Source organism: Acartia tonsa, chromosome 1, assembly GCF_053477335.1.
Source record: "Acartia tonsa isolate MP-2025a chromosome 1, ASM5347733v1, whole genome shotgun sequence".
In the NCBI taxonomy this organism is placed as follows: Eukaryota; Metazoa; Arthropoda; class Copepoda; order Calanoida; family Acartiidae; genus Acartia; species Acartia tonsa.
The window spans coordinates 6,959,262-6,972,766 of NC_137260.1; the positions used below are offsets into that span (position 1 = coordinate 6,959,262).

Consider the following 13,505-nt stretch of genomic DNA (forward strand, 5'->3'; position numbering starts at 1 on the left):
GGCTATGTCCCTAGATGCCTCTAGGCGCAATTAGAGGAGGGACAGTCAACCCACCAACCACTTGCAATTTTATTTTCTTTGTCTGGGTTATTTTTTCCCGTGTCTATTTCTCTTGGGAGGATAGAGGCACCCTCTCTCAAAATAGTTATAAAAATTTCCCAGGAGATTGAAAAGCTTCGCTGTAAAGGAGAACCTTATTGGTCCAGGGGTACAGACAGGCATCCTGTTACTTTTATATGATGATAGGAAGTAAAACAATATTTGTTTGGATACAAATATATTTTGCGAACACTGTGAATAATACAACAATTGAACTGTTTCAAGATAATACATATAATATCAAATATACCAGAAAAATTGGAATATTCTTGTTAGTAGGTTGGGTTAAAATCTGAGTCGATCCGACCAATGCCTCCACGAATTAGTTGGATCGAGAAGATTTTCTTACATCTAGTGTTAGTACATAGTTATTATAGCAGAATATGTAATATAATGGATAAATGCATGTAGATTGTAATTGTATTTCTTCTAAGTAAGACTAACACAGTTTGCCAACTGTGTGATAGAAATCAGCTGTTTTTGCCAATTTGGTGCTTTTTTGTTTGTTTGATGTATTATTAAGCTGATATTTACATAAAATGACATGGCAATTCATGTAAAATTAAAATGCAATCTATTTTATGAATTCAATGTTTGAATTACAAGATTTGCATTGTTTGATAGATGGTTATTACTGACTCAGACTCTCTTCTCTCACTGACACAAGTGTGGAGTTCACTAAGGTGTTCTACTGGGCCCTTTGATATTTTAGAAAATACATTGGCATTTTATCTGATTGAAGATGGCTAAACAAGTTACAACCTCATAGCAATGGCAAGTATGATGAAATTGGGGAAATTATTTCTTAAAGATTGCCCTATGCACACAGGTTGGTTCTGTCTGCCTGCAGAATGGTGTGGACATAGGTCTGCCAGTGCTTGGAGCCATGTCTTTCCACCATTGTTCTGACCCCCTAAATTATATGTGTAATTAGTGATTAATTATTTACTAGCGACTACCCTCCACCAAAATAGTCATAAATCTTCCCAGTACCTATGAAAAGCTATTTTGTAAAGAAGAACCATATTGGTTTATTGGTTAGCAAGATTCTTTGGTGCAGATAGCCAAACAGACACAGATCCGGTTAGTTCTATTGTTATTGGTCAATTTTTAAACTTTTTAACATTCATAAGGAAGTTTTAAAAAATTTAAAATGTAAATCATCAGAATGTAATAACAAACTAAATCTTTGAATTATATAAAATCTAGATAATATGTGATAGACAAAAACTTTTTATTTATTGTTATAATAATTGATTAATGAATATGTTCTAATTTTATGTCAAAACATGTACATATATTGCTGAAGTATTTTTTGAAAATAAAATAAACTTACTTGTTCTTATATCTCTCAAACTTGCTCTCAAGTTCTTTGTGAGTTGAAAGATCATAATCAGATTTATCCGAAGATTCTGGAATCTTTCGACCTCTTATATCTCTGAGCTCCTCACAAATAGCCCTGGACAAATAACATAATTAAACTGGTTTCTGAATTTAGTTTTTTTTCTTAAAATCATATGATATTATTATTGACACTAATTAATAACCAAAAATGACAGGAACTTATTAACTACATTGATTTAAATTTATTTAATACAAGTTTTTAACTTCTTTAATATAATAAAAGTTTCTGGTTCTGCAAAATAATATTTGTAAAGAAGTATTTTGAAATATGTAGACAACTGATAAATATGGTAATAATTGAGGCAACAGTATATCTGACACCAATGTCATTGCTACCTAATATGATAAGGCTCAAAGACACAGCAGCCTCCAATATATCTCATACCCATATCATAGTTACCTAATATGATAAGACTCAAAGCCACAGCAGCCACCAATATATCTGACACCCATGTCATAATTACCTAATATGATAAGGCTCAAAGCCACAGCAGCCTCCAATATATCTGACACCCATGTCATAAGCTTCTCTTGCAAATTTCCTAGCCTCCCATCTGGTGATTTGACGGGGTTCACAAGCTAAACAGATAGATTCATTTATCAAAACCATAAATAAAATCAAAATGTTAATAAACTTAATAACTATATTTACATTATTTTTTGTGAATGATTTTGTATTATTTAAGAAAAATATTACAGAGGCTAAACTTTATTTAACATGATATAAATGTTTTAGAATTAGGCAGTTTTTCATATTTTTTTGATATAACTTTTGTTTCTTAATACAGTATTTTCCTTAAAGCAAAAATTATAAAAGTTAGAGTAATAGAAGAAATTAATCCAACTTGTCTTATTAATCCAAACTTGTCAAATGGGTGTAAATGGTCTTAAAGCTTACCAAAAGGGAACTCTGGCAAATTGACCCATCCATAGCTACCCCCATCTGGGCACATGAAGCCAAGTGGTTGCACCATCAAGTAGGGCTTCAGGTTGAATAGGTCCAGGGATGTCTAAAGAAATTATTTTATAAATATGAAAACATCCATAGCTGTCATTAACTTGGCCATTAAAGGAAGCCTGCAAGAAATACCACGCTTTAACTGCTGAAAGACTGTCACAAGTAGACCCAATACCCCAAATTTGAAGCCTTTAGCTTCTATAACAAAAAAGTTCTAGGCATTTTAAAATGACATTTTATGTACAATGAAAATTTTGAAAGAATCTCAATGCTAATGTTAGAAATTTTGAAATTAAACTACGTGGCCTAGAAACAAAATTATAAGCTTATTTTTGCCATAAATTTCGGTTTCCAGTAACTAATTATATTTTTACAATAAAAATACCCATTTTTATAGTCAAAATCATTAAGAAAAATTAAGTTTAACTTGAGTTGTACCGAGTGTACTGTAGCCAATCAGAAGGCTGAATCAGCTAAGCAACCAATCACAGCTGAGCTTGTTTTAGTTTTCTCCTTTGTTTCTGCTATGATTTTCGTTCACAAATGCAATTTAAATCGAATTTTTTTCATAGATTTTGACTATGAAATGTGGTGTTTTTATTGTAAATATGTAATCAGTTACCGGCAATCTAAATTTCTGACAAAGATAAGGTTATAATTTTATGTCTAGGCAACGTAATTTAATATTGTTTTTTTCTTTTATGAACATTGTAAATCTTTCAAATTTTCATTGTACATGAAATGCTATTTTGAAATGCCTAGAACTTTTTTGTTATTGAAGCTGAAGGCTTTAAATTTGGGGTATTGGGTCTACTTGTGGCAGTCTTTCAGTAGTTAAAGCGTGGTATTTCTTGCAGGCGTCCTTTGAAGTAAGAAATTATAACATAAAATTAGTCTTTAGGTTTAATTGGTATGGTTATATCATCAGTTATTTTTTAGTTGAAGGACCCAGTCAAATGGAACTTAAATTAAGCTTTACTATATTAAGTTCTATTATTCCTCTTGTACCTTACAATAACAAAAAAAACATAACCAAAAATGAATACACCTTTTACATTAAAAGTAGAAAAGTTAAAAGTCAATTATTATTTATTGTATATTATTTTCTTAGGCCTAAATTGTTTGGTGGAAATTACCTTCATATCTTTGATGACCTCCAGAAGCATGGGTGGGTCAAACAGACAGTTGACACCGACCAACTGAGCTCCAGCCTTGGCCATTCGGATGGCACACTCTCCAACTGTCACACCCTCCTCATCGCCTAGACAATGGATTTATACATGGATATTATGACAGGGTAAATATTGTCGTCAATTTTGTCCGATATTATGGACAATTAAACATCATTTATTGGTCAATTTGTTCATTCAGTAGGAATGGAGGGGATACGGTTAAGGGGGTGGACAGAGGGATTGTTATTTTAGCCAGCCATAAGTTTCACTTTATTAGAGTACATGATAATCTGGTGTAAGATCCATATAATAATAAATCCATTACCTAGACAAGAAAATTTATGGATCTTTCCCAGAGCAACAAATCTGTTATAGACATAACCTGGTATAGTTTTAAGAATGGATTTATTATTACTTGGATCTTACACCAGATTTTCCTATTCTCTAATAAAGTGAAACTCGCAGCGGAATAAAATAACAATACCTCCATCAACCCCCTTTACCCAATCCCTTTCCGTCCTTTTGGATGAATGAACTGAACTAATAATGAGTTCCATGTTAGCAGCCAAAATTGACAAAAAAAATTCGCCTGTCATCCATGTATATTCTACATATATCCAAGTCCTACCATAGTTAAAATTTGTCCTTATCCAAAAAAAAAGGGAACTAAAAAAACTTAATAATGACTATACCTGTAGGTCCCATGCACATGGTGGCAGCCACAGGTTTTCCTGTCTCTAGTGCCACTTCTATGGCCCATTCCATTTCTTTGATGTTGCGGAAATACTAGAATCATTTTGATATTAAAATTTAAATCTTTACAAAGAAATGATTTTTTATAAATTAAAAAATTAAAAGAAAAATATTAAAGATAAAAAAGATTGCTTATTTAATTTTTTTATTTACTTATACAAATAATATTTTATTAAAAATGCAGGGATCTTAAGGGATAAGATAATGGTAGATAAATTGATGTACCCATTGATAAGAACAAGATTAACTCTCCTGTGAAATATAAAATATAGGTTGAAAAGCTTGGACACTCTTAGTTTAAAACCAACCAATCAAAATTCAATTAAAGTAAACAAAGTCGATGAGCCAACGAATAAGAAAACTTTATTATACAACTTTGGGTATTAGTAGAATTTATATTTTTAAGTATATTGAAAACTTGAGAATTAAGTTCGCAATTTTGTTACCTCACAAATGATGAGATCAATATCATTTTTGACAAGAATATTAACAGCTCTTCGCAAATCTTTCTGCACATCCTCTTTTGCTGTCCATCTAGAATATAGAAAAGGCTTAAAAACCGGTTTTAATCCAATGGGTATTAATCAGTTTCGAAATATTTTTAAACTATGATATCAAATACAGCAAAATGGTGTATAATTTTAGAGGAATAATTTAAGCTATTTATTTTAATGTATCTAGTTATAGAATATAATTTATATGAAGGGCAAAATAGGACTAATTAAGTTAAAAACAATAAATAATCAATCAATTATATATTATCATTTATTTTTATTGGTAGTTTAATTCAAGTAAAATTGTAGGTAATTAATTATAGGAAAGGAAAAAATATAAGGAGAAAAATTAAACTTAAATTTAACAAACATTGGTAGAATAAGATTGCATAACTTTGCATAATTTTAATTTAAGATTTTATGTCAGCATAATAGATAATTACTATATTACTTGGATCTTGCACCAGATTGTCACCTCTTTTACCCCAACCCCTCTTCTTCTACTATATGAACGAACTGACCAATAAAGGAATTCTATGTTAGCAAGCTTGCATAAAATCCACGTATATACTAAATTTTCAACAATATACCCACCTTGCAAAGTTGCCAGTCTGTGACAAGCCCCCAGCTGTTATGGTGCCATATTTCTTGGCAATTTTCTTGGCAATATCACAGCTAACTTGATTGATCTCATCACACTAAAAAATTATCTTTTAAAATCATGAAAAAGTGAAAATATAACAAAAAAGTCAAAAGAATCAAAATTTACTTATTTGAAAAACAAACGTCTTTTTGGTCAAATATGAGTAAGAAAATGTGATGAATATCTTAAGCTTTAGACAGAAAAAGATGAACAACTAAGAATAAAAGGAATTAACTTACTGAGTATTTGCAGCCTTTGGGCAGACTTTTTTCATGGCACCAGAAAGAGAAGGTCTGAGTTACATCTGCTCCAGCCCTGCTAAACTCTATAGCTAGCTGTTCTACAGCTCCTGAATAGATAGATAGATATAGTAACATCTGCTCCAGCCCTGCTAAACTCCACAGCTAGCTGTTCTACAGCTCCTGAATAGATAGATAGATATAGTAACATCTGCTCCAGCCCTGCTAAACTCAACAGCTAGCTGTTCTACAGCTCCAGAATAGATAGATAGATATAGTAACATCTACTCCAGCCCTGCTAAACTCTACTACTAGCTGTTCTACAGCTCCTGAATAGATAGATAGATATAGTATCATCTACTCCAGCCCTACTAAACTCTACAGCTAGCTGTTCTACAGCTCCTAGATGGATAGATAGATATAGTAACATCTACTCCAGCCCTGCTAAACTCTACAGCTAGCTGTTCAACAACTACTGAATAGATAGATAGATATAGTATCATCGGGTCCCGTATCATCTGCTCCAGTACGGCAAAATCTACTACTAGCTGTTCTACAGCTCCTGAATAGATAGATAGATATAGTATCATCTACTCCAGCCCTACTAAACTCTACAGCTAGCTGTTCTACAGCTCCTAAATAAAATTACAAATTGTTTAATGTATATTTGCTAACTTTGGATGTCAATCCTTGTATTAAAGTAACTGGATAGCTATCTGTCTCTCTGTGTTTAGTGAAAAATAAAATCTCGTAAGCTGCTGGACCAATATGGTTTTCAAGGACAGTGTAGCTACTAACAGTTACTGCTTCTGGCGACACATTTTGTCCTTTCTAGAGTTACAGCAGTACTGTACCTGGATGTTCTGGAGCTGTATCTGGAGTTCAGGAACAAGCCTGCCTGCCAGAGTTACAAAAGAGATAGATAGATTATTTGATAGATACCATCCAGTTAATTAGATTTCTGTACCTGGATGTTCTGGAGCTGCTTCTGGAGTCCAGGAACCAGCCTTGACATAGCCTCTTTTCTCCAGAGTAACAGCATAACTGCCATCTCCAATAATCACCTCACCAGCAGCTAATCTCTCCAAGATGTTCTACAAAAAATGATATATCAAATCTTAAATATTAATATTGAATGATTAGTATTTATTATACATAGAATCAATGTCCAATAATTAAAGAAAAATATAAGTGTGGGCAGGGGTTAACTAATGGTATGTCAATGTGGTGGGTAAACTGTGCCGACTTTTAATTGAGTTTTTGAATATTAGCAAATAGCATCGGAAATACAGCCGAGTCGCATCAACAGAGCAGAAATTTGCTAGCAGACAAAAAAGGTCCCCACCACTTGATAAGGTAGTTGTCTGGGTTATAATCTATAATTATACTTTTATTGTTCAATATACTTACAGGTTTCCCCATGTTGGCTTCTTACAGGTTAAAACTGACTGATGGTTAATTCAGGGCTGGAGCAGAAGTGAGTAACCAATCTAACTGACAGGGTAAAGACTGACCCTTTCACAAGATAGCTGTCAGTCCTGAAAAATATAAATAGATAGATAGCTTCATTGAGGTTAATAAAACTGACAAGATATATATTCTTAGTACAGAGGTGGATTCTTAAAAAAAATTTGCCCCAGTAATCGCTTAGTGGGGCAAAATTGTTTTCGTGAAAAATCCACCCAAATCACATTAAAAATCTACAAAAATCAAACAAAATCATATTTTAATAACCCTTCTATGATTTTGTTTAATTTTTGTAGATTTTTAATGTGATTTGGGTGGATTTTTCACGAAAACAATTTTGCCCCACTAATCAATTAGTGGGGCAAATTTTTTTAAGAATCCACCTCAGATACCTAACATTCAAAAGTAACAGGATGTCTAACTGCAGCTTAATATCTTGCTAACCACAGGACCAAAATGGTTTTCATTTACAGTGAAGCTTCTGTTAGGTCTTAGGGGGAAAAATTGTCCTCTTTTTCTTTTTAAAAACTAAAATTGAAAGTTGAGGGTATTCTTATCCCCTCAAAAGCCTCTAAAGGCAGCTTAGAGCTTAGGCGCTATTATATATACATTTTATAGGTAAACACGTCTAAATAAAAATGGATAAAAATCTAAATATTAAACCTAATTAATTACTTGTTACTCCAAGAACGACTTCAAAAACACTAAATATATTTTTATTTATAAAGACTAAAAAGTTTAGGATCTAACTAAATTTGAATGTATTGATATTATTTGAATAAACCTTGCAAAAATTAATTTTGAACATTTTCTCTTGCAAATTAAAAGCTTTCAGTCGTAGCCGCTTAGCTCAATATTTTCATAAATGAAGTAGCAATGAGCCAAAACGATCCCAGGACCTCAAAGGGAGAATTCAATCTGTTTAGATATCTAGATTCAGACAAAAAAACTCACTACTTTATATTTTAGGATACATAAAATGTAATAAGATCTCAAACTGTAGCAAAAGAGTTGAATTATTGATAAGATATCTTAGAACAATCGATATATTATTACTTGGATGGTGCACCAGATTTCCATGTACTCTAATAGCTCGAAGCTACCACCCCCTTAACACAATCCCCTACTCTCCTACTGGATGAACGAACTGATAAAGCAAGCTAAATGTACAAAGCATGGGCAAGCACAAAGCAAGCTAAATTAACAATAATTTTTCCCTTGTCATAATATCCACGTATATTCTATATTTATTGTTTGACATTTCTAGGAAAGTGTATTGATTTGAAATTCTATACCAGAAATTTGATAGTGTTATCTTTTTTATCTTATATTTGATAAATCTTTATTTTGAACCCAGTAATAGTGTCTGACTAATTATGACGTAAGAAAAAAAATTAGCCAATGAGAGGTCATTATTTACCAATGGTAAAATTTATAGTGGCCTCTCATTGGCTAATTTTTTTTCTTACGTCATAATCAGTCAGACACTATTAGGTACACCGACAAACGTCCTACTACGACAAACGTCCTAATGCGACAAACATCCTAATCCGACAAACGTCCTAAACCTGAAAATGCGACAAACCTCCTAATGCGACAAACGTCCTAAGCGACAAACCTCCTAAACGACAAACGTCCTAAAGGTACAAACATCCCAATGCGACATTTCTTAAGTAAAACGTCCTAAAATTTTTCAAAGGTTATGAAATAAAAAAAATCTTCCAAAATTTGAGAAAAAAATTCCACTAACAAAAAAAAACGATTGGAACAATGAAAACCAATATGGCGATAAAACACAGGGGATTATTTTTTAACTGAAATTTATTTCTTTAATAACTTCATCCACAGGCCAAATTTTAAAAATCTGTCCGACAGTTTTCCCAAAGTCTGTGTTGGCTATCAAACGGCATGGTTTCGAACCCGATATATCCTTGCATTACAAAATTCGACCTTTAATTTTTTAGGACGTTTTACTTAAAAGATGTCGCAGTAGGTCGTTTGTCGCTTAGGACGTTTCTCGTTTAGGACGTTTGTCGCATTACGACGTTTGTCGCATTAGGACGTTTGTCGTAGTAGGACGTTTGTCGGTGTACCCACTATTACTAGGTTCCTTTATTTTTGCAATAATTTAATACTTTTCTTGATATAAAATTACATAAAGACAAAGGTTGCTAATTAAATGGACCCAGAGACTAGGGAATGTGATTCAGACAAACAATTCTAAGTGAAAATTTCTCCTAAACTCTCTTCCCTTATTTATCCCCCCCCCCCTTTTGTTACCCACTTCCCTTCGGATACATAAAAAGTTTTATGCCAATTCTACGCCTACAAAATATCTAATTTTCCGAAAATTTCAAATGAAATTAATTGGCTTAATAGCAGCTCTTGAAATGGACCCAACTGTTTTATAGTTAGTAGAAAATATTCATCAAAACGGAAAACACACAAAATTAAAAATCTCTAGCTCTAATAGGAGCCTAGAAAGTAGTAGATGCAAACCTATAAAGTAGAATGATGTCTCTACGTGTTTCTTTCTAAAGCTTAAGTTCTCGGTAACGTAGGGCAAGTAAAATTAAAGCTAAATTTGAAGTTTTAAGCAGCATTTCTCATTTTTGCATCCATTAATTAAAAACCCTAGAAGACAGGGGCGAAGTCGCAATAAAATTTGTATAATTAACAACAAATTAGATTTTATCAAAGTAAAATAGTCCTGAAGTAAAATTGTTAAAAACTATGTCCAACCTCTTCTATCAGTAAGATGGTACTGAATTAGATATCATATGAGAAGCAAGTTTATATTGAATATCTATCTATCCACCTATCTGGATCTACCTATGTCAGACATAATTATCCATCTATCTGTGGTCCTTATGAGATGGTTTGTTGGTGTTTTCCAACAAAGTGCTAGTCGTTCAATGACCCCCTCTCTTAAAAAAAAATAAATTGAAAACAAGAAGAGGGGGTGGTTAGCAAGGACGTCCAAGCTTTTTTACATAGGGGGTGGGGGAGTAATCTTTTTATCATAGAAGCAAGGACGTCCGAGCTTTTTTTTTACTTGGGGAGCTGGGTTAAAACTTAAATATAAAAAATTTGGGGGGGTAGTAACCCCTTTTCCCCCCCCCCTTCCCTTGGACTTCCCAGGTGGATAGTTTTTTTCTATGCCTAACCCCCAAGAGGGGCCATAACCCTTTGAGTCCTATATCCCCAGTGTCATAACCCTTTGGGAGTACGTAGTATCTAATATAACCTAACCTAACCTTACTTAAAGTTATAAACAAACAAACGATAACTACTCTACCACCCCCCCCCCCCTTTTTTTTAAATTATGTTTCAATAAAAGGAGGGGGGGGAGATTCGGTGCTCAACAATGCACTTCCGGGAAAACTCCACGGTTTTGTTGTAGTATTTGTGGTGTCACATGGGAAGCAAGTTTAAACGTTGGGTTGTAAGTCATATGAGATTGGTTTTATCCGTAGATTTAGTTTTACCCTCGTTCTTTTTTACTCCCCCTCTCTCTTTCTTTTTTGAAAAGAAAATACTCTATCATTTGAAATGTCCATCCGTTACTACGTTTATAATATTTTTATTTTTTCTTTTAAAATTTAAAATAAGAAATTGGGTTATTAAATTTGACCAATTCCTCCTCAAGTGCCCCTAGAGGCCTCTAGGGGCGTAGCCGCTAGTATCTATTATTGTACAAGCTTACAAACAAGACTCTATATTAAAAAATCACGTGAACAATAGTAATAAAATTTTAATAGATAAAGAATAAGTGGATATTGTGAAAACCCCACCCCCCTTCCTATACCCCATCCTTATGACTTTACCCCATCCCCCCCAGACCATGGAGGAACGTATTGACCAATATATGAGAACTAAATTAATGACAAAAATCCCCTGTAACAGTATCCATGTATCTATATCCATTAAAATTTGAGATACCAACCCTGGCACATAAAATCAACTTTATCCTTGTTCTAGAAGCAAAGCTTGATTTTAATTCGGGTCCGACTGTCCCTACATGAACAACACTAAAGGAAATGAGGTAGAGGGCATAAAAATAGCTTAGATACATCTAAACTCTTAAATTAAAATTAAATAGGCTAAAACTTTCCATTTAAACTTTTATAAAGGAGAACTATCGGTTCAGTGGTTAGTTAGATCTTAATCTACAAACAAAAAATCTTAATTAATGAAAGGTAATTTAATGTCTAAATGACAAAATATGCAGAAAATGCCGAATAGGGCTTTAAAATTACTGATTTTTTTACAAATAAGGAAAAGTTGTCTATTATTACTAGTCAAAGTCTTCCCCTAAAGTAAAAGCCAAATATAATCAAGTCGTTTTAAAAGAAACCTTTTTTTGGGTAAAATTATTCTTGTATGCTACATAATAGTTTTCACATGGTTTTCAAACCAACTAAGTCACAACTTTTTAAACAACTTCCTACCTGCTTAAAAATAACCCCCACGGGGGTTAACCCCTGATGATACGACAATGGACGATAAATCTATTTACATCCCCATTAATGATAAACAAATTAATTGTGTGAGGATTATAATTATTGATTGAAAATTTGGGCCACTGCACTGTTAGTTTGAATCAACCAATGATGGTATATAAAATACTTAAAATTTTGAAACCAACGAATGAGATGGTCTCCCAGGTTTACCCATAGCAATAATATTTAAGTTTCGGCACTTTCACGCAAACTATCTTGTTGAGCACTGTTACCCCGCACCCCTTAATTTTTTTTCATAAATTTACAATTCGGGAGGGGGGGAGTTTTTCGTTTGTTTATTACTTTAGATCAGGTTAAGTTAGACCATATAGGTTGCCCCGCAGTGTTAGGGAAAACTGTCTCCCATTATTATCTATTATTTCAAAAATAAGAGGGGGAGAGCAGGAATAGGGGGAGGGATATTATTTTGTTAAACTGTTCTCTCTATCCTGTAATCATATATATTTTTTGAATTGGGCTTTTACCAACTAATTTTGGCATATTTCAAACAAATAGGAAATTATGACCCCCCAAACAAGCCAAAAGACAAGTTATAGAATGTACATAAACTGTATACTTCACATGATCTTATTTTTATCTGTCTTGCGATCCTTGTGAAATAGGAATAGGTAATTTTGAACCCTCTAGCCAAGCTAACAGACAAGTTATATAATGTACATAAACAAAACTGTATACTTCATATGATCTTCTTACTATCTGTCTTGCAATCCTGGGTTATAGGGATAGATACTTGGAAGATAATTTTGAACCCTGTAGCCAAGCTAACAGACAAGTTACAGAATGTACATAAACTGTATACTTCACATGATCTTATTACTATCTGGCTTGCAATCCTTGGGTTATAGGTAAAGGTCCTTGGAAGATAATTTGATCTTGCCTCCAAATTTACCTTTACCCTGTTGCTAAACAAGACTTTTTATATGTATTCTTCAATATTATTTTACTTACTTTGAACGGCCGTTCACAACGATGAAAAGAAAATGGGATTTATTCAGCTACTATTTAGGATAACAAATTATTTATAGTCATTCACATATTCATAAGAAAAGCATTTCTATAGGACGTAATGGGTATATCTTCCAATAGATTTAGATATGTTAGAATTGCTCTATTGATTTTAAACTTTACACTATGATTCTTGGAACAATTAGGTGAAATTTAGAAAGCGTAACAACTCTTTATCAACAGAAAGTCCGCATGGCTAATTAAAACCTGATCAGTTTTAACTCTTTGAAATCAATTTTTGTATTATATGATCATCTGATTTTTGGAATAATGATTCCTTGTCTGATTATTCGGTTTTGCTTTTATATTTTGTCATCCTTCTTTATCTACTTGTTCCGCAATCCCTGAATAAAAAGCGTACTGTCTTACCCAATACAGATACGCAACTTTATATAATTTGTCTGTCTGTTATTAACCTGATTTTCAACTAGAATATTAATAGCTTCGAGTTCGGGTTCGAGTCTAGTCCACAACATGTCTTACTAGAAGCTAAAAAATTATTTTAGAATAGTTTCTTTACGTCTATAAGAGAAGTAATGCCGCGACAATAAACAGTTTCACTGCATTTTCGCATTTGAAGTGGCCAAGTAAGAATAAAAATAAATGCAAATAATTTCATTTTTCTTAAAAATGCATTATATTTTATTCTAACTTGGCCATTTCAAATGCAAAAATGCCGTAAGACTGTTTATTGCCGCGGCATTACCCCTCTTATAGATGTAAATAAACTATTTTAAAACCAACCTCT

At 32.9% G+C, this 13,505-nt stretch overlaps 1 protein-coding gene across 4 annotated transcripts; it reads right to left on the minus strand.

Annotated features, from left to right (window-relative positions):
* Positions 1-260: 260 nt before the first annotated feature.
* Positions 261-10,022, minus strand: LOC145307569 (betaine--homocysteine S-methyltransferase 1-like). 4 transcript variants are annotated; one of them, XM_080150058.1, is made up of 12 exons: positions 9,972-10,022; positions 7,173-7,300; positions 6,730-6,856; positions 5,763-5,872; positions 5,475-5,578; positions 4,833-4,920; positions 4,326-4,419; positions 3,598-3,722; positions 2,402-2,513; positions 1,968-2,082; positions 1,436-1,558; positions 261-1,012 (listed from the first exon to the last, which is right to left on the minus strand). In XM_080150058.1, the coding sequence occupies exons 2-12, from the start codon at positions 7,182-7,184 to the stop codon at positions 898-900; spliced, it is 1,125 nt and encodes a 374-aa protein (XP_080006184.1). In that variant the 5' UTR covers positions 7,185-7,300; positions 9,972-10,022; the 3' UTR covers positions 261-897. The 4 variants fall into 4 exon arrangements, 3 of the variants coding, with proteins under 3 accessions (XP_080006184.1, XP_080006325.1, XP_080006258.1); XM_080150199.1 differs by having other exon boundaries at positions 5,763-5,945; positions 9,972-9,991; XM_080150132.1 differs by lacking the exon at positions 9,972-10,022 and adding an exon at positions 7,622-7,676.
* Between the last annotated feature and the right edge of the window lie 3,483 nt (positions 10,023-13,505).

Excerpts from the sequence above, each read along its gene's own strand:
- LOC145307569 (XM_080150058.1), bottom strand. Across the intron at positions 5,873-6,729 it reads AGCAGCTCCAGAACATCCAG|GAGCTGTAGAACAGCTAGCT; the intron begins GTACAGAAATCT and ends CTATCTATTCAG. Across the intron at positions 1,559-1,967 it reads TTTGAGCCTTATCATATTAG|GGCTATTTGTGAGGAGCTCA; the intron begins GTAATTATGACA and ends TTATTTGTCCAG.